General features: G+C 40.3%; 2 protein-coding genes across 15 annotated transcripts in view; one reads left to right on the forward strand and one right to left on the reverse strand.

Moving 5' to 3' along the window:
* VGLL4 (vestigial like family member 4) overlaps nucleotides 1–5,964 on the forward strand; it is a 95,919-nt gene extending 89,955 nt beyond the window's left edge. For all 5 annotated transcript variants that reach the window (XM_072876206.1, XM_072876201.1, XM_072876202.1 and 2 more), the window contains 2 exons: nucleotides 1,217–1,337; nucleotides 3,160–5,964. In XM_072876206.1, the coding sequence (XP_072732307.1) occupies nucleotides 1,217–1,337; nucleotides 3,160–3,428 (390 nt within the window). In that variant the 3' untranslated portion in view covers nucleotides 3,429–5,964. The remainder of the gene's footprint in view (nucleotides 1–1,216; nucleotides 1,338–3,159) is intronic.
* Nucleotides 1–26,707, reverse strand: part of ATG7 (autophagy related 7) — a 158,192-nt gene that overhangs the window by 14,844 nt on the left and 116,641 nt on the right. For 5 of the 10 annotated variants that reach the window (XM_072876184.1, XM_072876193.1, XM_072876186.1 and 2 more), the window contains 9 exons: nucleotides 26,598–26,700; nucleotides 16,884–26,269; nucleotides 16,143–16,231; nucleotides 15,548–15,706; nucleotides 12,163–12,429; nucleotides 10,653–10,807; nucleotides 9,474–9,660; nucleotides 8,713–8,962; nucleotides 6,626–6,722 (listed from right to left, as the gene is read on the reverse strand). In XM_072876184.1, coding sequence (XP_072732285.1) covers nucleotides 26,668–26,700 — 33 coding nt within the window. In that variant the 3' untranslated portion in view covers nucleotides 6,626–6,722; nucleotides 8,713–8,962; nucleotides 9,474–9,660; ... (4 more) ...; nucleotides 16,884–26,269; nucleotides 26,598–26,667. Of the gene's footprint in view, nucleotides 1–6,625; nucleotides 6,723–8,712; nucleotides 9,303–9,473; nucleotides 9,661–10,652; nucleotides 10,808–12,162; nucleotides 12,430–15,547; nucleotides 15,707–16,142; nucleotides 16,232–16,883; nucleotides 26,270–26,364; nucleotides 26,701–26,707 lie in introns of those variants that run through there. The other 5 variants (XM_072876190.1, XM_072876191.1, XM_072876187.1 and 2 more) reach the window with 5 other exon arrangements.

Raw genomic sequence — 26,707 nt, forward strand, 5'->3', positions numbered from 1 at the left:
AAAGTAAGAAAGATGTAAATAGCATCATTCCCGTTGTATCTAGACAAATAGTGTTAAACCTCCCCTTGAAAGCTCCCCTCTTTTACTTTGGCCTTGCTCTTACTCTGTCTAGACTAAAGTACCACTAAACAATGAAAACTCTTTCCTTCCTCATTGATTGTGTACGGTGGTAGGTAAAGTAGTGATTTTTGTGGGATTGCTGCACAGATTTGTAAAATGGACAAGAAATTAAAACTGTGTTAATTACATCAATTCTGTTAATCTTTTGGACACTTAACAATTAACTTGCATTGAGTATAGCAAAATGGACTCCTTGCATCATAAAATATACCAGAGATGCAAAGCAAAAATAGTTCAATACCTGTGTTATTTCCCTTCAGCCACCGGGAGAAACTGGGACATTTCTTTCCCTAAGGCCTTGTTTCAATGTACCATTTACATAGTAAACAACTATAAGAAGAGTGTTTTATGTTTATACTTTGTACAAAGTATACATTGCGTAATTAAGATTATGTGAAGAGACATTTGGGGGAATTTGCACGTGTTGAGTGAAAAAGGATGATGTTTATTCTGTAGTGCTGGAAAGGCAGATTAATTACAACAGGAAGGTACTTGCGGTCAAGACTCACTCAGGAGCTCTTCATATTTTACATCTTATGGGCTTATTGTTTTGTGGCTGAAGTACGGAATACAGAATTAGTTGGGCTAGGAAAACTTAACTTCTGAATGAAAAATGGTAACATTAAAACTTGATTAACACTAAGAAGACAAATACCTGTAAAATTTGTAAAGCCCTTCATGAGTCCTGGAATCAAAAGGAAGCGTGAACGTAGAATGAAACAAATATTTAATGTGTTGACATTTAGTTCTGCATATGTAATGCCTGTGAAGTTGAAACAGTCACTGTAAAATCACTTCAATGCCTTTAATGATTTGCTTTTATACTGCCCTTTTTCTGTATGGCTGCTTGACAGTTAAATAACTAAGAACCATTATGGAAATGCAATGTGGGGGTTTCTTTCAATCAGACAAAGAAATAATAGCTGAATATTTGGGGGTTTAATATGCTTTATTGAATTGGATAGTTTATGGGTTATTTCACTGCTGGGATTCAGTTCAGTGTACATCTCGAGTGTTTATGTGATGAACTGCTGCTAATGTGGCTTTGGCTGATTGCCTTAGTGAGTGACAGTTTTCTTTTTTTCTTCCCTATTAGAACCGTCCATCCGTAATCACGTGTGCTTCTGCGAACAACCGGAACTGCAACCTCTCTCACTGCCCCATTGCTCACAGTGGCTGCGGTTCAGCAATGCCTGCCTACAGAAGACCCTGTAGCAGTAAGTTACATGTCTGCACTCTTAACTGCCTGGCTAGAATTTGAGGAGAACAAAAATGTCTCGCTAACCGTACCTGTGTAGGCACTGAAGTATTAACAGGAATAAACGGAGGTGAAACAACAGACACCTCTTTGTAGCCTGTCTACCCAGAGACATGCTAGCACAGATCCCCTCTGCAGTCTTTCTAACCATCAATCCTATGCCACAGTAGAAAGTACCAATTCAAAATTAGGGGGAGAGAGGTGTTCTCTTTTCTTGTTTCGAAAAGTTTCTTTAAAAAAAACAAACACCCCACAAGGACAAATAAGTCGTCATGTTTATTTTAGTCTAACTGACAAGAGCAGACAGGGCCAGCAGATCCAACCATGCTCTTATTTTAGGAGCTGTAGTTTCCCCAGTCTTTCAGTAGTCAATAGACTTTTATGATTCAGCTGCAGTCACGAAAATCTTTTCCTGCAGATCCAAATACTCCTCCAAAGCACATACCCTCCACCTTTCTCTGCATGGACAACACAAAAAGCTTTGGAGGGCAGTTGCTATAGCAACCCAAGCAGCAAGCTTTAGCTTTCTACCTTCTGCGCAATTAGTACTTTTCATGAAATCTGTTCATGCAGTACTTGCTGGGGAACCTTGGGCTGCTTCTCTTCACTTTCTCTCACTGTGCGACTAGGGGAAAACACAGACTTTCTCATTTCAAGTCGTATCCCTGCTGATGCATAGCTTTAACACAGAGCCTTTCCAAAACTCCGTGGCAGTGAGGCTTCATCAACCAGAATGTGCCAGTGTAACAATACCAGTGTAACGTAGGTAGGAACCTAAAAGTCCATAGCAAGATGATGGTGATTACTATTATATATTTTTTTAAAAAAATAAATGTATTGTTGAAAACTGGAATTAGAAGCTGAAGCGAGACCCTGGAGCATATGTTACACTCTTAGAAAAGTCAGTAGTTAGAGGTCTAAGATGTTGGAAGTTTTCTAGAAAACTGCTGTTACTTGTCTAAGGAGAGCTTCTTCATTGAGACCCCAGCTGTATTTACAGTATTTACATGGGCTTTGGAACAGTTGTAAACGGTTTCAGAAAATATTTCTCTCTTGTCACTTGAAGAGGTCTTTGTGCGTGACACTCACATTTATTTTAGGATCAATCAAGCCTTTCTGTAGCATGAAGGACAATGGCATGGATCCTGACAGTTTTAAGTCTTTTTGAAAGATAAATCTCATTTAGACACACAGATTTTGTTTCTAAATTGTAAAACTGCAACTCTCATATTTAGTCTGAGGAATTGTTATTATTATCATCATTCAAAACCTGATTTTTAAGGTTCTTTGTTCCTCTTGTAATAGTATTACACCATTCTAACGCTCGTAGTACCTAATGCAGAGGTAGTGATTCATTTAGTTTTCTGACTGGCTCCTAGCACAAGTGTGTCAAGTGAGATGAACCCCTGCAATCAGCTTTTGGCATGCTGTAATTTAGAATGGGGTCTCCTCACATCTGACTGGTATCAGCAGGCTTGGGAGCTGATTTTAAAGAACTGTTTCTATCTTTAGTTTTATTTAAGCCTAAATATAAGTTCTAAGTTCTGGTGCAGGTCACAGAAATGCAAAAATATTTAACTCCATTTATTACCATTTTTTCATTTTAACTCCATCCATCTTCCTCCCCAGCCCATTCACTACCAGTTCTATAATGATGTAAAGAAGTCTTGCTTTATGCTGAGACGATAGGAAAATGGGAGAAAAGACAGGTTCTGAATGCAGTATTGGTGCCAGGATTCTGCGCTGAAATAATGCATCTTCTGCCTCCTTTCCCCATCCAGCTACCACTGCCTGTGACCCAGTGGTGGAAGAGCACTTCCGCCGAAGCCTTGGCAAGAATTACAAGGAGCCTGAGCCAGTGGCAAACTCTGTGTCCATCACAGGATCAGTTGATGACCACTTTGCCAAAGCACTTGGGGATACATGGCTTCAGATTAAAGCTGCGAAGGACGGAGTCTCTAGCAGTCCCGAGTCTGCTTCACGGCGGGGCCAGTCTTCCCCTTCCTCTCATATGGTCAATCATAATCACTCGCCCTCTGTAGTCTCATGAAGAGAGGACCGTTACGTTTGTGAATTTGCATGGTTTGACGGAGCTTTGAACAGTGCTTAAAATAGTGTTGGGGGAGGGGAGATTAGTTTTCAACACATGTTTTTGTGTACTCACTTTGTATTTGTAAAAGGGTGCCCTTAAAGATGATAGCAGGAACTATTTCATAAAGATTCATATGATGTAGCATCCTTTTTTCCTGCCTCAATTACCAAAGAAACCTCTGATGCAAATCTGCTGCCCCTTAAAAAAAAATAATGCACGCTAATCCACAAAAGCCATTACACTTAGTTGGTTCACCCAAATGCTTTTTGCTTTTATTAGCTTCTTGAGACTAGAATTTGTCTGGTTTGCTTACATTGCCTTTTTTTTTCCCTCTGTGAAGTAATTTTGTATGTATATACTTGAAAAGAACTGTCATGTATGATTTGCACTATTGGAGGAGGACTGAAGTTGCATAGCAACTTTCTGGAAGATGCTAATATTTTGAGGGCAAACTGCTGAAAAAAGGGTTCAAGGATGACATTTCTATCAGTTTGATTTTTCTCAAAGCAAAACAGCTTTGGAAGGGGAAGTCTCATACAGGTTATAGGTCTTTCTCTCTTTAGATTTCAGGTGCTTAGTGCTTGCAACTGGACTGCATAATTTACAGAACACGGGCATTTTTTCCTAAACACTGCAGTTTGTTAGAATAGAGCTGAGGTTGGAGGGTTCAATAGTGCTTAACGATGCATGTTTTATGAAAAATAGCTGGTATCTATTAATGTATAGACAGTAAGAATCATAATACTTATTAGCTTTTCTTCAGAATTAGTTTATTTTTGTCAGTAACAATCCTAGATATACTTACTGCTGGTACAGTTGTACTCTATGATATTTGTATTTGATATTCACTTTAGTAGCAGCCAGCAAAAGAGGACAGCCTCAGGACAGGCCTCAAATGACGCAGTTTAGAGATATATGATGCGTGGTACAGGATGCTATAGCTTTGCGCATGACTGAGTAATTGTTTCTGTCTGCAGCACTGTCTGCTTAACAGGAATTTGCTTCCTAAAACTAAGTCTGTGTAATCCACCTTTAACTAGCTGCAGAAACTGCTACCGTTACGTATCTTGGCTGGACAACAGATTGTTACAGTTTGTGAAATATGATCTTTAATTTTTTAAGCTTATTCATAAACCTATGCCAAGTTGCAGCATACATTCCTCCATTAGAAAACTTTATACAGGTATTACTGCATTTATTATCATTTGCTATATTAATAGCTACTAACTAGAAATTAGGCAATAGAGGCAGGCATAAAACCACAGCTGTGCTAGTACTAAGAGCTTCTCTTCTTCTTGTTAAGTGTAACTACTCTCCCCCATACATTCCATCTTCCCAGTACAGTTGCAGCTAGGGCTTTTTTTTATACTGGGTTACCTGAAATGATTGGTTCAGTGTAGAAAGTTAGAACTAGTTGGAAGATGAACTACACGTGATGTATTATGGACTATGTTACAGTATTGGGTCCATTGTGGCTTTTATTTTATGGGTTTTTTTAAAGTTAAGCTATTTAATTTGGAACAGGTGCAGGGTAGAAAGAGATCAGGAGATTGGCTCTTACTCTTGTTGAGAAGGTGGCTGCTCAATTTTCTTTAAAAAATTAAAAAAAAAAAATCCACCTAAGCCCCCAGTTTTACACATTTCACTACCATCTTACTGGGTAGTCAACGCTTACTTGCTTTGGCATTCAGTACCCTACTCTCTGTAGGAAGATTGTTAAAAGAACACTTTTTTATATAGGTAACTTTAAGACCATCGTTACGCTGTGCGTAAAGAATGTACAGAGAAATTTGTAGGTATTTTTTGAGGAACAATTAATTTGTTAATGATATGTAGCTATTTAATTTTTCCCTTTCCTTTATTGTAATCATTCATTTTTTTGTTTGGAGAAAAAAGTTGATCTTTTTTTTGTTGTAGATTTGTCTGTAATACAGTAAAAGTGCAGGAACACAGTTATTCTATGAGAACACTGCATTAGCATTAATAGCCACTAGTTTGTTATTGCTACAGGCTACTGAGCAGTATAACAGTAAAATACTAATACTGTAGATGGACTCTGTGGAAAATGTGACTCCTATATTTCTTTGTAAACACAAATAAGATAATGTTTTTAAAGCTAATATTTTCAATAATAGCTGTTTTACAAGGTTACATTTACTTATCTGAGATAGGTAAATGGATTTGAGGGCAATAAAGATTTAATGTGATTATGTCCAGTAAAACATATATTAGACACAATAATGTCATGAAAGCCAAAGGGTTGGGGGGAGGTGGAAGGAAACTAAACTGAACTCACCATCATGAGACATGGTGAAGTTTCTTCACAGAGCCAGGTTATCTACAGTTCAGTTTGAAAGATTCTCTCTGTGTTTGTAAATCTGTAATATACCATTCTTTTGTGGCCTTGTTTCACCTGGAAAAAAAAAAGGTTTGGCAGGCCATCTTTTTTTTTTTTGTACTTAAAAGTAGCCTTAAAGAACAATAAAGTGCTCTTAAATCACAGGTGTGTACATACTCTTCTGTATTGTTTGGTAAGAGAGGAAGTTGGCTTCTGTACTGCACGAGCTGGAAGCAGACACAAACTACTGTTCATGTCATGTTTTCCTTCCGAGGAAACCCCTCTCGTTTAGGACTGTTACCCCACCGAAGGGGCTGGCATAGCAGTAGAGTTTGTCAAGAAACGGTCTTTCCAACTACAAAGAGAACCTGTTGCTGCCACAGCAGAGGTGGGCAGAAATGCCCCTGGCTTTAGGACATCTCTGGCCCCTGAGCACACTGGCAGAAGTCCCACTGACCAGGTCTCCGAGTGGTTGCCCGGTATTGCTCTCCATGCGGGGCTGAAGCAGCTGCTCCTAACGTAGCTCGCCAGTAGCAGCTCCTGAACAGTTACTGTTTTGGAAAATATCAGCTAGTTGAGCATTTCTGTACTGTTTGTTTATGAAAAGACCAATATCTTAACTTTCCTTCATTTTGTTTTGTCCCTCAACTTCTTCAAGTTTTATCTAGAGAACAGAAATTATTCCCTAAAGAAGACAGCTGTATTTCAAATGTCACCATCCATGCTCTTGTGGTTTGGGTGAGCAGCATTTCAGTAGAAGATAGTTTGTTCATTTGACTGGAGACAGTTAATCCTTAAAAACAAGTGTTCCAATTACCTGATTTTGAGAAACTTCAGTGAACCAGGCAAGAGCCTTCAGAGGAATTTCAACTCTGAATGTAGTAGAGGTGTCTCCAAAATTAAAAAAGGAGTCCCTTAAAATAATGAGATACAAGTTACTATTGTATTTGAGATGCCTAAATCGTTTGAAAAACAAAGTAGGCGTGACATGCATGTACATTGTTAAAGTAAATGGCTATTTTGGGGTGTGGGAGATTCCATGAGAACACATCAAGAATGATTAGTTTAACACATCTGAAAAACATCCCTCTCTAAATACCCGTGGAAAGAAGCCTAAATACATGCTTTAAGAGCTTTTGGGAGGGAGGCCAACTACAACAAGCCTCACACGCCTCTCAGTCTGCTTTCTGAAGGGAGCTGGTTTCCTTTTAGGAAAAAGTCATCCCTACATCAACATTTTGGGGACTACATGAAACAGGACCAGCAGCATTGCTATCTTTCAGGTCAGTAACTTATAGAGGAGTGTTCTATTTTCTTCATGGTAAAAGGAAAAATACAGTAATTTTTTTTTCCTACCACATGATTTTTCTAATTAGCAGCAAGCAGTAATTTTGCACAAAAGGGTCGCGCCATGGCCTAGAAAAACTGGACTGTACACACATTTCCTATTATTATTAAGTACTATACTATTTGTAATGGCTTCTCTTTTTCTGTGAGCTAAATTAAAGGCAACGTCCAGCTATGCATTTCTAACCGCCCCTCCCCCCACCCCCCATTTTTGCTAATTTAATTCAAACCAGAATTTTAATTTTAGAAGACAGACCTGACATCACAAATATACTAGGGATTGAGTTTGGCTCTTTCTGCGTAGTTCAGTGAGTGGCCTCTCCTGAATACAGTTTCTAAGTATTTCAAGCTGCTTTAGTTGTGAAAATGAACTTTACGTACAACTATGCGTAGAGGCTAGGTTGGTAGACGGTGAGAGTTTGACACAATAGCGGTACAACAGGAGTGTGTAACTGTCTAGGTACACAGGCAGTATGTCTGCTTACTTGCTAAACCTGTACTAACAGTGTCACGGGTAAATAACCTGAAAGGAGGTGGTAGCGAGGTGGGGGTTGGTCTCTTCTCCCAGGTAACAAGTGATAGGACAAGAGGAAACGGCCTCAAGTTGTGCCAGGGGAGGTTTAGACTGGATATTAGGAAAAATGTCTTCACTGAAAGGGTTGTCAAGCATTGGACCAGGCTGCCCAGGGAAGTGGTGGAGTCACCATCCCTGGAGGTATTTAAAAGCCGTTTAGATGAGGTGCTTAGGGACATGGTGTCGTGGTGGGCTTGGTAGTGTTAGGTTTACAGTTGGACTCGATGATCTTAAAGGTCTTTTCCAACCTATACGATTCTGTGAACCTATCCAGCCGATTGTGCTTACCCAGTAGGGCTGAAGGGACCTAGTGCAACATTTAAAACTACAGACACACGAAGCAGCACAGGGAGTTTATGGACAGGACCGAGCTCAGTCTTGATCCTGCCAGGCTCTGCGCTGAATGCAGGCGTATTGGAGTCAGATGGCTCTAGAGGCTCCTGCCACTGCTGCAGAGAACTCAGCAGGGAACGACTGCAGCTGCTCAGAAAGCAGCTACACTACTACACAGTGTAACTGAACTGTTAGACTTTAAAACTGGCACATGCACAAAACTCGAAATTGTAACCAGTTCACCATGGTGGACTGGAGCTGTAAGTGCACCAGCTCAGGAGCTGCTTCACAAGCAGCAGCTGCACTGTCACTGCGGCTGGGCTCAACGCTCCCAGAGGGGTGCAGGGGACTGCTGGGGGTGGGAACAAATCCAGTCTTCTAGCAGGCCAAATCAGTCAACAGAGAAAAGATGTAAAACTGTCTTCCAGCCTTGTTCAGAAGCCTTTGTGCAACAGCAGAGTTAGGAGAACTCGCTGCTTACGCTGTCCTAACTACTTAGGCTACAAAAGAGGTGATCCCCAATGGCTATGTGAATGGAGACTTCTCCAGTACCCAAACACCGTGCCAGTATGCCATGGTGCTTAACGTGATACCCTGGCAAAACACAGCAGAAGTGTTCTAAATGGTATTTGTGTAAGAGCTCTACTCACCAGAGTTGGCACACTTATGCTTGGCTGAGGGGAGCATTCACCCCTATCTTTAGATCCTTCTTGAGGAACAGTGAAATAAGAAACCAGTCTGCATCTTCCTGATGCACAGGAGCCTCCATGTCCTCATCTGGCATGGATACAGATCCAAGTACGTTCCACACAGCATCTGCAGGGTGTCTCCAGCTCCCTCCCCTTAGCAGACAGTGACTACACAGCTGGATAACGTTGTGTGTTGAAGCACACTTTATCCCTGGAGGGCCCATCACAGAAAATATACCAATTTAATAACTAAATAATTTTTTAACCTTTAATGGGAACGTTCTGCCCCTCTCTGTGGAACAGCTATCTCAGGTGCATTTCTTGGGTATAAGACAGCCAAGATGATAGATAATTTAATTGCTTGTTTTTAAACTGCAGTTACATGTAGCTCCACAGCAGCTGCCCCGTGCTTCAGCCAAAGCTCTCCTATTTTCCCTTGGTGCTCTCCCGACGCAGCACGCAAGGCAACAGCCCTGCGTGTCTCCAGAGGTGCGTGGGGGAGAGCTCCTCGGTGCGCACGCTCTGTCTCGGGGGTATGTTATGTTCACCTCCTGTGGAAGAGAGGTTTTTAGATGGCTTTTACACCCAGGAGAGGTGCTGGGAGGCTCATGGAGGCAGCGCTTCTCACCAAGAGCGACATTTAATACACATAGGGTTTTTCTCTCCATCAGCGGGGCACAAGCCTTGAAAGAGACCAGCAGACCTGGGTGGATAGTACTCACCTCTGCATGTATGGCAAAACCAGGAATGCAACCGCTTCCGTTCATGGCCTTCTCACTGCTCGTCTACTGAAGGTGCTCAACCTTCAGTCTTAGAACCTTCTTGATTGTAGCAAAGTGCCCAAGTGCATTCAAGCCTAATCCTGCCCAACCATTCTCGCAGGGAGACGCTGTCACTAACCAGTCATTTCTGTAGAAAAAGTAAGGGGACAGCAAGTCATTTCATCCTTGATCTAAAGCCACAGACACCACAGACACCACTTCTTTCTCCAGTTCTCTAATTTCAGACTTTCTCCGAGACATTTAATAGTTTACAGCAAACTCAGTTGTCTTTACAGCACCCTCAGCACAGGCTGAAAGCAACCTGCAGAAGACGACTAAGTCCAGTGTAGAACAGCCGTTGCAAAAACAGTGGTTAAACTGCACGACAATAAACTCAACTTTATTTTTAATTAAAACCCCAAGGACAAATCTGGTCCTGGTACATTTTATCTGACATAAAAATGGTAGGAGGAGCACCTTGCAGCAGCTAGGAATCTTCCACAGAGCTCTGGAGCTTTTAGTTCAAAACTACAGTTTGAATTCATAAGTCTTCGGTCTTCCACAAAAAATTCTAATCAGGTGATGCGCTTCCTCTGTGTTTGTCCATGTTTACTCTAGACTAACTGGTGAGCTTGGCATCAGGTTTGATTTTTATTTGCAGAAAAGTTTCAAATTTTCCTGCTTAATTCTGCTCGGCAAATCCGAGCATCACATTTACAGAAACCCACAAGTACCCAAAGGCATGTTCCAGTGAGCAGAGCCCAAACTCCTCTGCTGGTGTGCGAGTGGGACCCCTCTGCAGGCCACTCTGCACGCACGGCCGGGGCTGAGACAGGGAAACCTCCCTGGCTCGGGCAAAGCACTCGGCCTCTTTGCTGACACGCTCAATATTCCTGAACTTCACCCACAGGATTTTCCCTCTCCTCGGGAACTTCCGCACCAGTAAATATGACTTAAAAGAGACCGCTCTCACTGGACCAGCATGGTAGCATTCATGAAGGGAACCAGATGCTCCACTGAGACTATCGATAAAGCCTCCATACGTGGTTTATGCTTAACACGGACAGCACTCATCTCGAAGAGCAACAAGGCCAGCAGCTCCCCAGATACACCCCCTTTGACTGAGACCAACGTGCATACCCTGAAGAGAGCCACAGTGGGACCGGTGCCAGAACGCCAGCCTATTCCCAGTACCAGCTCCTCTTACGCTGCTCCTTCCTCTGGTGCTAGAAGTGGACAACGTCACGCTGAAGGCAGCCTCCATCCTCATCTGATAACAGCATCCCTAAGGAACACTGAATAGGAAATTCTCATATTTTCCTTTGTGACACAATCACGCGCCCAATTCATCAGACAACAATGCACTAACTTACTTAGGGGGTTTTATAGCTGCTAATTGCTGTATCACTTAAGCATTTATACCCGATTGACATGCCTCTCTGTTAAGAATGGTTGGCACGGGATTAGTCATACATGGATATTCAGATTGACATGCATTTATATTTTAACAGAGTTGGAAAAAACAGAATTTCTCTTTCTATAGGCTACTTTTAAATAACGACAGAGCAGTTGCTGACTCCCAGTCAGAACACACTTCATTACATGGACGTGAGACTGTTTCAGTCTTCTTTTGCTTGTAGGCTAGCCAGTTACACTGTTCACTGTTGCACTGTTCATTCTAATTTTACATTTTATTTTGCGAAGCAGCAGCTTTCTTAAATGCCAAGGAGAACATCTGCCTTCTCTCCATCACAAAGACAGGCACAAAGGCATCTGTCACCATGAAGCTGCATCAGCCACATGCCTGCTATGTTTAATAGTCAAAAAGCCGCTTATCTTAAAACTGTTTACTCAGTTTGGGCAAATACTACGCACACAGAATACTTCTGATAGTGTCCTGCTATTCGTGATGGAATCAGCGTTACTTTTTTAATCCAGGAAAACACAAAGCTCAAATCTCCTGCTTCCTGAAATATTAAAATAATGTGGGTCTAGTTGTATGAACGACATGTAGCTTGTGTGTTAAAATACACACGATATACCACTGCAATTATATTAGTTCTAGTTAGTTAAAACAAAGTATAAAAAATACAGGATATTTTTGCTTTCAGAGAAAAAAAAAACGGTTCAACTAGTTTTAAAAAGAAGTTCTTAGCCTAAAACCAAACCTTTGCTCTCCACTGATCCCCTGTAGTATTCTAAACTTTTTTTTTTTTGGAGGGGGAAGTGGGGATGAAAATAATGGAAAGAACTAACAATACTTAGAGATTAAAGCAAGGGCCTTTCCTTTTCCTTTTCCTTCCAAGTGATAAGTCCTTGGGCTCCTGCTAAGGCTACAGAAAATCTCAGACTATTAACTTTTTCAGAAGAAAATGCATGTGTTCAAATAGTACCACAGGTAATACAGCGTTGTTACGGGGTTTACAGCAGCAGCAAAGTCCTTTTCTCTTACTTTCACTGACATACCTTTATTTAGCTCGATGTTACTTTTATTCATCAAACCTTTTCTCATGGCATTAATAGTTACTGACATTGTTCTGGCTGCTAGAGCCTGTTCTGTTTTACATACTGATACAAACACATCTATTTTGAAAACAAAACCAAAGTAACAGACTGCAGAGAGTTAAGAAAACTTTAAATTAGGCCTTACCTCTTGACACTCCTGACAGAGACGCAGTCATCGATATCACCTTGGCTTCCCGTCTCGCAGCCGGGACGCGGAGCCGCCACGGCTCCCATTGCTCTCCGGTCATTCCCTCGGGAGGCCGTGGCTGCCCGTGAAGAGGCCACCTCTGAGGACCACACATTGCATAAGTGCACGAGGGAACCCTCTGCTCCCCCCAGGATGACCGGAGGGTGCCAGCCGGCTTCACCAGTGATCTCTTCACAGCGTGAACAATCTCAAGTCAGCAAGCTGCTTTCAAAAACGATTACAAACTAGGACATGATTCAAATAGGCAAGAAGACGACCCCAGGTGAAAACCTCCTGCCACCGATCTGACTTCCCCTACCAATGAAAATGCTGGAAAGAAATTAACTGGAACAGATATCTAAATGAAGAAGATGATAATTTCTTCTAATTATTCAGAATTGCTAAAAATAAAGAGAAGTCATCCTCTGTTGTGAAGGTCTTTTTTATCTTAATGGTAACCTTTCATCACTTGTTTGTAAGTCTCTCCTTCCCAGTGGTTCTCATACCTCCCCATGGAATTTGAAAATCAAGATTAAAAGAAGTAATTTCTTAACCTGCAGGGCCAATTTAGTAAAGTAACAACTGAAACCAGTAAACCTATTTCTTCAAAAGTGAGTAATATTCTCATTTTGTCCCCTGAAACACAGGCATACATATGCACATAATTTGCCTTTTGCTTTGAGAAAGCCTTGATGAAATATCAGGAAAGCAGAATTAGCTAGTCCAGAGGAAAATAACATGTAAGAGCACACAAGACATTTTCTTTATTGCAATAAAGACGTGGCTGTCTGAATACAGGCTAAGAACAGGGTGCAGAATGATCAACCATAGAAATGTAAAATGCACTTCAACTTTTAAAGACTGCACTATAGATGTTGTCTAAAATGTGCTATTTCAGAGATCCTGGTTTTGAACCACTCCTCTGTCATTTCATGCATTTGCTAATTTAGCTTCCAGCTTCCCCAGTCTATACAGTGTAATGTCCTTAGCTCAAATGTTGAGTTTTCAGGTGGGGAAATGAAGAAAAACCCAAGTCCTGCAAAGCCACCACCACACAGAACATGGTGGGATTCTAGGGCTCTTGTTGTAAAGATTTTTCATGGCAAGAACAGGTTTCCTCACAACAAAAACCAATGCTTTTGTTGTTGCCAGGCTTCCAAATGCAGACTGTAACGTGAGTCAAGCTATGACCTTTCAGGATGATGCAAAATCAGCAGTAATAAATCAAATGGTGACTTTGCTGACATGTCTGTAACTTTAGTGATTAATCCAACAAATAAACAATTTCTGCTTGGAAATACAGGAAAGAGGAGTGTGGGATTCTCCTCCTGCTCTGCCCTGTTATAGCTGAACTCTGGATGCAGTTTTGGTCCTACCAGTTCTCACAGGAAATGTGAAAAATGCCTGGGCAAAGGCTGAGGATTAAAGTCAACAGCAGATCCACCCATAACCCGTCATTAAAGAAAGAGAAGCTAGCGAAGGCAAGAAGAAATATTCTCCTATTTATCTGAAAAGTTTGCTCCCTTTAACAGTTGCCCCGTGACAGATCCCATCTTCTCTCCATTCTGTCCTTCTGTGACATACTCCCAGAGCAAATTCTATGCACTTTCCCCCAAGAGAAGCATTAATTTTACCAGCACAGCTAAATCCAGCTCACACATCAATCCACTGCCTTGCTCCTTCCTATCTTCCACTGGCCCTTCCCTTTCCTCCCTCGGCACAAACCGTACAGCACTCAGGTGGAGCACCGGAGCCTCTTCACACAACCCTTGCGGCTGTGTGAAGCTGTAGTAACTTGGCAGAAAGTGCCTTGTGGCTGGCATAGAACTGGAGTAACTTGCCAGTGACTACAAAAGCAAAATCTGCCCAAGGCTCCCAAATCTGCAACTGTACAGACAGCTCTTTGAACTGACTTCTTCTAAATTATAAAATAAGTTCTTCCCTTGAGCTATTAATAGCATAGAAATCTATACTCAGAATGCTGATTTCCAGAGCTCAACAAAAAGAAAACTGTGAGTGTATCCAATTTGATAGGCTGCCCAGAACGTAGCGTCTAAAGCTGGTACACAGAGGAAATAAAGCATCATAGCTGCCAAATATGCGATCTCGCTACTAGCGAATGAACAGGATTGGACTTCAGGACTTCTTTATGCTACTCCATGGCCATTCAAAAATTGGTTTTCTGCATTTCTAATATTGAGGAAAGGATATAGACCATTGCTTTTATATTACTTGCACAAATCTCAACTGATTTGTCGGCTGTTTGTCCTGCACAGATACCAAGGCATAACGAACACAACACTACTGAAGTGTTTCAGTGACCAGAAAGTTTTCTTGCCATGCAGTTACTTTGGTTATAACTTACGTGAACAACTGTAAGGTAGTAAGGCAGTAACACTGATATCTCACCACGACTGTGTCATGTATTCATAGAACTCACTGAAATCACTGTATGAGAAAATATTTCTCTTGAATTTTTCAGTGAACAATTAAAAAATTAAAATTAAAAATTAAAATCAGGTTATTATAAATAATTACATTGGAATTAATTCTGTTCTTGAGCCATTTAGCTTCACATCTTCAAGTCTTTCTACACAGCTACAAAACAGATGTGTTCATTTTTAAATTAAAGAAAAAAGAAAACAGATTCTTGGGAATTGGAGGAACACAAAACAAAAAATCCCAGTGTTGGGAGACCAGGATCAACATTTTGAGAGATGAGAAAGCTGGGATCTACCCAACTAGTCAGACGGATGAAAAGTAACGATTCTCTCCTCAGGAAACCTCCATTGCTTAGCTTTGCAGCCCTGATGTGGGAATTAGCTACACTATAACCTCAAACCAAAACACTTCCAGAACTTCCACGTAGGATGGTGTTTAGGGAGCGTAGGGAACGTTCATGAAGGTACAGGATCACATCACGAAGCTTCCAGATTTTTTTTTTTTTTTTTTTTGCTTGTGGGTGAGAAGTCTGCTTAACCAAGTATATTGGTCTAATTCCTCTGTCGGTACAAATCAAGAATGTTCCTCTCCTTCCTGAGAGCGCTAGAAAAGTTGGGTGACAAAACAGAAGCAGCACTTAATTTCCGCAATAGAGTGGAAGGGAGAAGTAGAATGCTGGCTGGCTAATCGACACTCCCTGTGATGCTTTGAAACCTCACAGCTAGAGCAACCCAAGACGAAGCCCCAAAATAGAAGAAAATTGATGCTAAGCCTCAGGAGAACTTCCATAGACAGACAGGCCCTGACCAGAAAAAGGGATGTGCTGAGACCTGTCAATAGCCAAGGAAAGGAACTGAAGCTCTGAGGAGGAAGGTAAGCTACCCAAAGCCAACGACAATACCTCTGATGGGAAAGCTCCCAAACTGGGGCATCCTTGATCCGTTGCTCCCAAACCCTCAAAGAGGGAGCCAGTCTCTTTGTGGCTGTCTTTCCTGGCTCTCTTCCAGGTTCCTCTTCTTCTGGCACTTCTGCTTTTCTGCTGCCCCTTCATACCTCCCATCTAGAATGGAAACAGGGAAGGAAAAGAAAATATGAGCACGGTAGGACAAAAGAATTGCTGGAGCTTCATTACAACAGAGGTCTGGGGCAGTGGGCAATGATTTCAAAGGATTTCCGTTTATTTGCTCTTCTCTTAACTCAAGTTTTGTACTTTTTTGGTGAAAAGTTTAACTGGGGAAAACAGCCAGTGACTAGACTGTGACAGTTTAGTACAACACAAAAATGTCACTAACACCACTATATAGTCCAACAAATTGCAGGTCATGGCAACTTATTTACACCTTGTACTTGGTTCATGAACAGTTCTCTGTATTTCACTCAGGAAATGGACAAAAAAAGGTTTTCTCCTCTGGAGTACATTTATAATATATGGTCAGAACTAATCAAGAAATGTTTGTTAATGAAGAAAATTAAAATAAAACAAGTCCAATTCTTACTTGCTTCTTAATTCTTCTGTTCCATTACCAAAGTCAATGCACACCTTCCTTTTGCAAATGAATCCAAAACTTTAAATGGCAGTGCAGGCCTTGGAGAAGAGAACCGATGTTATTTCTAGCCTGGATGCCTAAGTTATATTACCCTGATTTCCAACTGCGCTAACAACCCAAGCTTAAGGTGGGTTTGAAACCCTTTGGGAGTAGCATGCATTTACTGTGAAACAGTTAAGCTTCTAGCAGTCAGACTGGTAACAAACAACACAAGCCTCAAAACCAGAAACTCATTTTTAAAAAGTGCACTCAACTAACTTTTTCCTTTTCTGTGTTTCTTTTCCACAAGAATAACAAAGCTCTTTTGTGACTCCTCACTGTTTCAGCTGATTTGTTACACAAAACCTAATGCCCATCCTGGTAAGCATATTTTCCAGTACATACATGCAAGAAAGAGCAAAACTGAAACAGCAAGCATTTAAAAGTTAACAACAGATTTATTTAATCCTCTTTTACACGCATAAAGTTTTTAAAATACATGCTTAATGTAAGATTGTCTTTACATTTGAAATCAGACTCCTTTCAGAATTCCAAAACTCAGTTAAGACATCATCAAAGTCTGGCTTAGAGCATCCAAAGTTGGGCATCCAAAAATTGAGGCAAATGAATTTCACTAAGCACTTCTGAACTCCTTGTCCCAACTGATTAAATTAAAAGGCATTAATAGACAGTGTTAGAGATGAGATATACCTGTATCATCTCCACTACGTATACTACTCTTGCCTAGCTGACTCCATCGACTGGTCTTGCTGCACTAGGCACTGACTCAGCAGAAGAGGCTCTACCAGACAAAGCTCAGACAAGGGGTGGGAGGCAGAGACGAGATGACTTTCTTTGGCTTCACTGCATGTCTGTGGTACAGCCCATGTGTTCTGCCTCAGTCCATCTTCCCATGTCTATGGCTATTATGGAGAGGACAAAGTTGCCTTAAATAAGCAGTGTTTTTAAAAATCACAATAATTAATTACATTACTCTCCAAACTGTGAAAGCTGGAACATAACATTTTGGCTTAGAAAATTTCTGAAGCCACAATCACCTATTACTATAGCCACAAAATAACTTACAAACAGTAATTTGGTCATATTCTGAAACAACGTTCTGCTGCATGTCCTCGTGGCATGAGTGTCAGCCCCCTCCTGACACTCAAGTGACATTTAAATCACATTCTTTTCCATTCTTTTCCAGTATCTCAGATCAACAGGTATGTTGTTATGCTCTGTTCCTAGCTGATTTTTAAGCATTGCATATATTGATGTTATCTGTCAGGATCCCTTAACGGCATTTCCAAATATTAACAACAGGAAGCTAAATTAAGAAACAGATACTATCATTGTTTAGAAATGAGGCTAGAATATCTCCAGCAACAGGCAAACGCTGTACACACACCAGCTGACTTGCTCCTTGTTTCTGCCTCGCAAATCAGAGCGTGGTGACAAAGAAGCCCGTCTTAGGTTTGTAATATTTGACTGCTAAACACTACCGAATTCCTATTCAACAAAATATAGTTAGCAAGTAATTGAAATTTCTTACCCCAGCATTTCTGAGGGCACTAGTCACATAAGCGTATCGGGCAGTTGGTGAGAATGACCGAGCTACGTACTATAGACGCCAGCTGCTGCCCTGCAGGGCTCACGGGGCAGAATATGTATAGCTCACTCATTCCGAACTGCTGCCCTAGAGACCAGCACAAATACTGCCTACCTGCATGCAAGGGACATACAAGAGTAAACATTTTAATTAGGGGGAAATTGTCTTTATATCTGTGGGACCAAATAACTGTAATGTTATTACATTTATACCATCTATCATCTCAAAGCATTCCCAACTTAGTACCTGTAACAATATACAACTATTGCTCTTATAGCCATTGGGTGGAACTTGAGTAAGAGTTTTTCATTAAAAGCATGCATGACCCCTGCACAAGGGCAGTTTAGAAAATGAAGGATCCAAAGGAAGCTGAACAGCAACTTTAGGAAGGTAGAATGAAAGAAATGAAATGAAATGAAAGACATGAAAGAAAGAAAGAAAGAAAATAAATTATTAGAAAGAAAACAAAACCAGATACAGAACCTTTTTTTAGGACTTTGCTTTAGTGTGTCATCTGAAAAATAACTTTAATTACATGGTTCTTAATAGTGCCAAAGTTTGACACGGATTGACATAATTGGAAGACCATTACCTGTGGTAGTCACCGATACCACCTCCCTGAATTTCTTTGAGTTTTCCTTTAAAGTGCAACCACAATGGCACTGCCTGCTCAGTGAGAACCCAGACAATCAAAGCACAACCAAAAGGACGCATCTGAAGTCTCTGCTGCACTGATGTCTAGAGTGTCCCAAAACTGCTGCTGTTTAAACAACAGGACACTGCTCCTTTGCTCATGACAATAATAAGTAAGTGCAATGCTGTCCGTGAACACTATGAATAGATGACCTAGACAGACATCCAACTTGTCACATTCCTTTGGCGACAAGAATTCCTGACATTGCTTTTAGCAGCAGTTCAACAGCCAGCTCCTGCACTGCCATCACTGGGGGTTCTGGCCACGAACGCGCTGCGGCTGCAGCAGCTGCCCGTCCCCCCGTACCGTGCCTACCTGCTGCAACCACTGCTCCTGCCGCCTTCTGACATGCTCTGCAAAGACGCAAACTTTACTCCGGCTCCTCCTATTTCAACCAGGTATTTATAGAGCATTATCATGGAAAAGTATCACTTGCAGGAAAGGAAGCACTGAAATCTACCAAGAATCTCCTGTGGTGCAAATACACGCTACTGAGAGCAGCAAGGGAGATCCATTAAAACTGCCCAGTAGTATGAAAACACATTTTCTTTTGTTTGCATTACTTCCAAAATAATAATGGAAAATTATGCAAAAACATTGCCCACTGCCCCTCCCAATCAGGAGTGAATTAAGAATGCTTTATAACAACAGAACCTCTGTAAGACCTAATTACAATTACTTCACTCATAAATAGCTTGGGTAGAAACGCGGATCTCCTGTTTTAAGTAAACTTCAATATTGGCGATGTCAACGATTCAAGAGGATAAAACACATGCAGTGTGCTTACTCATAATGGCAAGGCTGCCTTAGATAATTAAGACCCCTCATCCCCTCCCCTTCACAAAAAAAACCCAAAACAAAGCTGCAAGTATTAAAAGAAAAACCAACAGTCCCTATTTAGGAAACAAGCAATTCAAACAAGAGTTGCCGGTGATGTCATTTCATTTATACGTTGCCTGAGTCACAGGTTCCTGAGGAAGTGGTAACACCTACAGAATTACTGTATAAAAGTCAGACTTTGAAGCATGAAATGAAAATAAAGACACTTAAGACAAAGCAAAACCCCCAAGCAAAATCATACCTACTTTATAGATTATAGATTTACAGATACGCCTCTTACACCAATTTGAAAGAAGTCTGTCACTAGAAATTAATTTACTTGTTCATCCACATCCCTCCCTTACCAGTGAGGCACCGAGCACTGGGAGTGGGGAGGACATATTCATGGGGAGAGGAAAAAAAAAGGGGGGGGACACACGGACAGACGGACACGACACACCAATTTACTAGCTGTCAAAAACTAGAGTTCAAATGCATTCAGAGTGGGCCAGACTTGGAACCTCCACAGCCCTTACCTTTCCTCCAAGCCTACTGCCATGATGTGGAAACACTTTCAGCAGCATTTCTCCACACAGTTTTAGCCCATACTGGTTTTGATTTAGCAAGTAAAATCATTCCAGAAATGAGACGCCAGCTTGCGTTTCCAATGCGCGGGACTCCTGCAGCACTGCCTCGCAGGGATGCATCAACTGCAGTTTCTTACGAGGGTGCACGCATTAGACCGAAAGAGAAATTCAGGAAAACACTACTGACCTCCTCCATAAGAATGAAACCAGAATAATGTCTCCCTTTTCTTATTTAGGTAGTGCATAAGAGTATTTCACTAACAAATCGAACAATTGGTCATTCTGCTGAGATCTTACAAAAAAAAAAGTCCTGGTGACAAAAAGCAAACTGAAGTTACACACAAGCCTAAATTTCTGGATGCTCAAAGGCTACTGAAGCAGCAATCCACAGCCACAGCCTCTAAGAACAGAAAGTAACTGTATGGGAAAGGAGAGAAGTTACAAAGAATGAATTTTAAAAATTGTGCTTTTGATTTGCAGCAGTACAACACTATACGTATGCTTCTGTCTTTTCCTGTTAGCTTACTAAAATATTTTGTTAAGAAGTAATCTGAAATTTTTAGCATTTAAAATGAACTGCACGTGTGCATGTGACCTTCACTTCCAGAGGCAAAGTCCATTGTACTTTATATCAATGCCCTATATAAACATCTATTCAAACAAGAAGAGGAAACAGGCATTTAGACTGCTATAGTAGATGGAAAGACAGTGTGTACTCCATGCCAGCCAGGAAACAGAACATGTTTGTTTTTAGAACTCCTAACTGCCCCTTTTTATCCCCAAGCCCAAGGAAGCGCCTGCAAGAAGCTACAATGGCAAGGGAGTATTGGCCTGACTGAACAGAAAGAAATCACGCTATTTCTTTTGCAAAGTTCAGACAAAAGACGAAGTTCAGATGGGTTCTGAAAATCTTTTCAGAGAATGTCCTAAATAATTCCACCAGATTTGGAAAAAATGCAATGGTTAAGTTGCAACAGGCAGGTAATATTGTCAATTATTGAGGGCAACAATTAGAACTTGAAATTGTAGATGGTTGCAGTACTCATCTGCATCCTTATTCCAGCGTGAGATCATTTGCACTGGGAAATCAGGTGACAAAATTGCTGCCCTAAGATATAGGATACCTTAAGGTACTTAACATCATTGCTACTCAAGCTTATTGCTACTAATTCTTTTGGGAGTAGCTGCAGTTTCCCTTCCACAGTGCCAATTTCCTTGGCCAGGCTGAAATAATCCTCAAGTGACTCACTCAAAAGACTTCGCTACAACCTGGACAAAACACCAACCATCAGCTGGTGGAAGAATACAGATTGCTGAATTTCAGCTACTGTATTTAAGAGAAAAGTGGCTACAAATTAGCCCAAGCCACAGCCTATTTTGGTTAACACTACATGACTTCAAACAATAGTCAACAATACTTCAACAGAACAATGGGTTGGAGCAGCAGACCCGTTTCGTTGACCTGGGATAACTGAGATTGAAAACAATAGATATTCTTTGCCAAGTACATATATCCAATTTCCATACGTTTTACAGTTGAGGAATTAAACAAAAGTTTAAGAAAAAAAGCAGGGAGCATTAACCTCTTTGTGTCAACTAGGAGTAGCGCTCCCACGAAGCAAGGAGTCCTGCGGTCTGTCCTTTTGTCCATCACTGCTCACTATGAAGAGTTCACTACGGTCAGTGGTAGTGAACCAAAGGGTATCAATAAAAGTAAAACGAGACTGAAAACACTGTCAACAAATCATTAGGGTTTTTTATTTCAAAACCTGTCCAGTGCTGCACAAATAAGAAAATGAACTTTTTAAAAATGATGACACTGGATAGCTGAAGTGATGATAGACAGGGAAAGCCTGTATTAACTTCAAACCTAAGGCATTACCTGTGTGGTGCCACAGTATTTTTAAACACTGTTAGGGTTCTGGCGAAAGTCCAGGCAGCTGCAAGGGGAAGACAGCTGGAACTGAAATGGGACAGGTAAGTAGATTTTTCATAGGTTAGGAATTTACACATTGCCAGACGGGGACAGTCCAAGGTCCTTTCAGTGTGGTATTTCTGTCTTTTACAACAGTTAATCCAGGTGCTCTAAAAGAGAAAAGGTGCACAACACCCTCTCGAAGGAAAGCTTCATTTTGGCAGGATATGCATGAGCACAACATCTGCACTGAAAATTAAACAAAAAAAGAAGAAGAAAAGGAATTAATGAAGTAATGTCAAAAGATTCAGAAAAAAATGGTAACAGGCTTGGGACATCTTCCAGACTATGTTTCTTAGGAAGTCTGCTAAAGTTTAGCATGTTGCAAATATTTCTTTAATGGCTCTCTTTGGAGTATAAAGGCTTATTTGTTTCTAAGGAAAGTACTGCATTATTATTAAAAAAAAAAACAACCTAAAAAATTGGGTACAAAAATTTGGAAAAGTAGCAAGGAAAAATCCGACCATCTAGCTGTTCATGCTCTCTTCAGCTTTTGTGTATTCTCAATGCAAAGTTACAGCACAGCAAACACTGAATCCATGGGCAGCATGAGAATGGCTGTTTGCAGTGCTACAGCGCTGCAGAACAGCTGGCAGAATGACAAAAAAGGTTGACTATGTGTTAGCTTGCAACATATTTATTTTCGAAAGAATGTGAGCTATCCTTCCTATTCCCATAAGAATAGAGAGTTAGGACTCTCCTTGAACTCTTAAGATATGGTTATACTCCGAAGAGAAACTATCTAAAAATATCCTCATGGATTCTGTCATGGCTCTTAATGATTCTGGAAGAAACAGGCAGAGTTGTTCTTGATCAACAGCACAAAAGCTGGTATCAGAAGCTTAGCAATCTTTTCACACATTACTGGCATTACTGAGAATCCTGCATAGCAAAGTCTGTTCTCAGTCACATCTCGGCAATCTCAGTGCTTTTATGATTTGGCTTGAAAAAGAGGAAGAAAGCTCAAAGGAAAGTTTGGAGCTGGGTGAACTCTTCACGGCCCAACACTGTCCCCGAGTAGTGCAGTGATGAAGCAGCTATTAGCAATTCCAATTAGACTAGGCAACGTACGTTTAGAAGGAATTGGTTCAGAAAGAGGGAGAAACAAGTGCGATGATACGATTCTACAGTGCATACTGAAAAGTTCAGAAATACATAAAACCCATTTCAGTAAGAGTTTTCTGTGAGAGCACAAGCGAGAAATTAAAAGAAAATGCTTATATATGGAAAAATTATTCAATTTTGCTAATACTTCTGATGCATATATTTAAGGTGAGTAGCCAAATCTTATACAAAGAAAAAGAGTTAGAAAGAACGTTATACAGGAAGTGGAATATCAAAGATGACAAAAATGACATTTTAGTTTATGTCACTGGACTTCTCTGAGGACACAATGCCAAAGCCATACAGAACACCGGGAAGGGAAAAGTACTTTTCCAGGTTCAAGCTCAATGATTTTAAGGGCTGGAGCAATCACTACAGTTTCCTTTGATGTGCCGAAAGAACTATTGTGCTACTGACTTCTACTGAAGCAGAATCTCCCTTTAGTTCTTGGCAGTCATCAGCTTCATAGGAATAGAAATCCTATGGTTCTATTCCTTGGTGATTTTCTAGACCAACCTGTCTGGGCCATCGTGAATCTTTCTTCATGGATCTAAGTGTCATTTTCAAATTTGTGCCCTTTCTCCCTTGTAGAGCCCAATATTGAAGGCTTAAGACTCAAACTAGGTCCATGGAACAGATTTTCATGTGGGCTGAAGGCCGAACCACCTACTGGCTACGGTTCTGCTGGCTTTAATGGCGCTAAGACAATTTACACATGATATAAAGGTCATGCCCTAAGTGAAATTTATTCCTGATCGACAGACTACGACACAGGTACAGAGGATTTAACAGCAGATTGTGAAAGGAAGGATGAGAGCAAGTGAGGGCTTCAAAGAAGAAAACTCTCATACAGAATCTCAAGTTCCTCACTTTCATGAATGTGGTGGCACTCCGTAACAAATTCTAGACTTCAGCCAGCAAACACATTGAAGGGATGACACCAAAGAAAAATTCTAGTCTGTGGAAGCGTGAAAGCAAAACAGAGGCTATCATTCCATGCGTTTCCATAATGCTCAAGTACAAAAATGATGTCAACAGCTCTCCATTGAGATCTGTGGTCTTCTAACACTATTAGATGACTCCCCAGATGTGATATATAGCTGTCATAGTTGCTTTCTGTGAGATATGGTCCCACTCACACTGCCATATAATGCCATTACATTGCTGTGAGATAGTTGAGGAACATGAGTAGGTTCCTCTGAGGCTGTTCATTCCTCTTACCAACAAATTTGGTTTATCCCTGAAAAGCCATAGTAGCTGTCGGGTTCTACAACGAAAGCGTAAGTCTGGGCTCTTCACTGACGCCTAGGAGGTCACAGCAGCACAAATAAAATTTAAATCCTACCTCCTTAATGAAGAAAGGTCAAAGTTTAGCTTCTTCCATTAAACAGCAATAACTGGAGCTGAGGACTGTGCCAAAATCCTGCCATTAAGTGAATACAAGCCAGGAAATAAATGTGTTTATCTGTTAATAATATTTGAATGTGCATTCATTCATTTGAATGGATTCTCATGATTTCTCACTCAGTAAATGCAGAGAAATTGAGTAAAAGCAAAATAAGAACAATTCTGGTCTGCAAGGAGAAAGAAAACAACATTATAGTTAGACAACGGAAGTTATTCCAAGTCAAACTGAAGTGTTTCTGAACATCAGAGACATCTGGGAAGCATATGTACAGGAAACAGCTCAGCCTGAGAGAGTTGTATGTTACTGAAATTACAGAGGTAAGGAAACATTATATTAACCCTGAGTTTTGAACCTTTCGATCTTGTATACTTCTGCAGTTATATAGCTACTTCCAATGTAAAGCTACAAAGTAACTTTAACAGGATAAGCAGAGTTTCAGATATTTAAAATAATTCTTAATTTTTATCAGATTTCAGAAAGATGTCTAGTTTTCAAGTTTTAGATAACCAAAAACTGCAAAGATACATTTACACTCCACAGTCAGCAACTCCAAAAGATAAAAATACAGATCATTCCCTTTAAACTACCCCGGTACTGATTCATGATTCCGGATGGACTACAGGACGGCTAACAAAATGGAAGTCATTTGAGCTCGTAACTAATTATGTACATTAACAAACTGCTTTAAAATGGCATGGCATGTTATCAATCCTATTGTTCATTACCTGACCACCAAAAGATCAGTCTCCTAGGATTACTAGTCTTTCAAAAAATATATTTGATTCATATATATCTTTATATTACAATGGAGATAGGTAAACAAGACATTCCCTTAAGGCTACTTAAGAAATCACATAAATGTAATGAATATGATAGTTAAAATAAATAGAAATAATAGCTATTTTAGACACTCAGCATGTTTCAATAAATCTTCTTTTATGATGGTAATATGGGAGCTGCAGATATCCTTGTTTTTAGACAGAACAACTTCTGATGTGGCATAAGAGAGAAGCTGTGAAATTATCTACACCAAATATTCAGAGCTTACGTTAAGGAAGGAACTAAAATAATTGGATTGACCAGCTAATTTTCATAATATAGATGGGAAATAAAGACTGTTTGGCAGATAAAGTGATTTGCATTTTTTCTGAGTGAGTTAGTCCATAATCCCCACAATATAAAGCCATAAAAGGGATTTCAAATATACTTCTAAAACCTATTCCAAGATAAAAAACAATAGATTCACTTTAAATTTTGTAGTAATGTACAATATTTTACAAATCCATTTTTCTCAAGTTATCTTTTAAACTCAAGGATTCTCAAAGTGCTGTTTGTGCTCAGCCATAATCTCTGAAGCCATTCCTGATGCTGCAAAAACTGAAAAACCCAACCGAAATGAAAATCAGAGTTGCTCTTTTTTAACACCTGTTAAAGTACTGCATGACAGCATCCAAGAATAGCAAAGTTAGAGACCCAATTTCTTATTTCAGTTAAGCATTTCTCTACAAGTTTTGACTGAATCGGTGATCCTCCCCCAAAGGCAATTTTTACGACATAACAGAGCCTTCTCTAACCTTCAGGGGAGTCTAATGATGGTACCAACCCACTTGGGTCTTTCCTGTGTAAATATAAGTCAAACCACTTTTTTTCCATAGCATGAAATTATGAGATCTTTACAGAGAATAACACGTCCATTGACACAGGCAAGAACAATCATGCTATAACAAAGAAAAGGGAATCAGTTGTACTATAAATATGTAGTTTGAAACAGCAAGCAATGTGGTGTAGGCAGTAGGTGTAGGTTCTTACCTACTCCTGCTCTCCTTTAAAGATGCAGCTTAACTCCCAATAGCAGAATATTCTCAATCTTAACAATAAATTCCAACTAAAGGGGCACAAATCTGGGAAAGATGAAAGAAGACATTTAGACATGCTGCTTGGACATGTCCATCGACAAGCAAAATAAAAACTGGGACAAATAAAACACGAAAGTTTACTTAAGCAGCATCTTTCATATGTAAGCTATATTTAGAAACTAAAAAAAAAGAAAAAGAAAAAAAAAGAAGACAAGGTTTAAACATAACCACATTGCTTTAGTTATTTACATAATAAAAATGAAAATGTGGAGAGTTATATCCATAACAGACTGCTTTTAAGGTGAAGATAGTCAAAACGTGGATTATATTTGTTTGTATTTGTAGCAGTCAGAATGAGTAAGCAATCATTAACTTGTCACACAGCAGATAAAAGGCAGCACTGCAGTCCAAAGTAGGTCATCTTCCACCTTCGGCAGCTGATTTCAGACTGTTTCATCATCACTCATGTCCCAGATCTGCAAC

The sequence above is a fragment of the Ciconia boyciana genome, chromosome 11, assembly GCF_034638445.1.
Source record: "Ciconia boyciana chromosome 11, ASM3463844v1, whole genome shotgun sequence".
Classification (NCBI taxonomy): Eukaryota; Metazoa; Chordata; class Aves; order Ciconiiformes; family Ciconiidae; genus Ciconia; species Ciconia boyciana.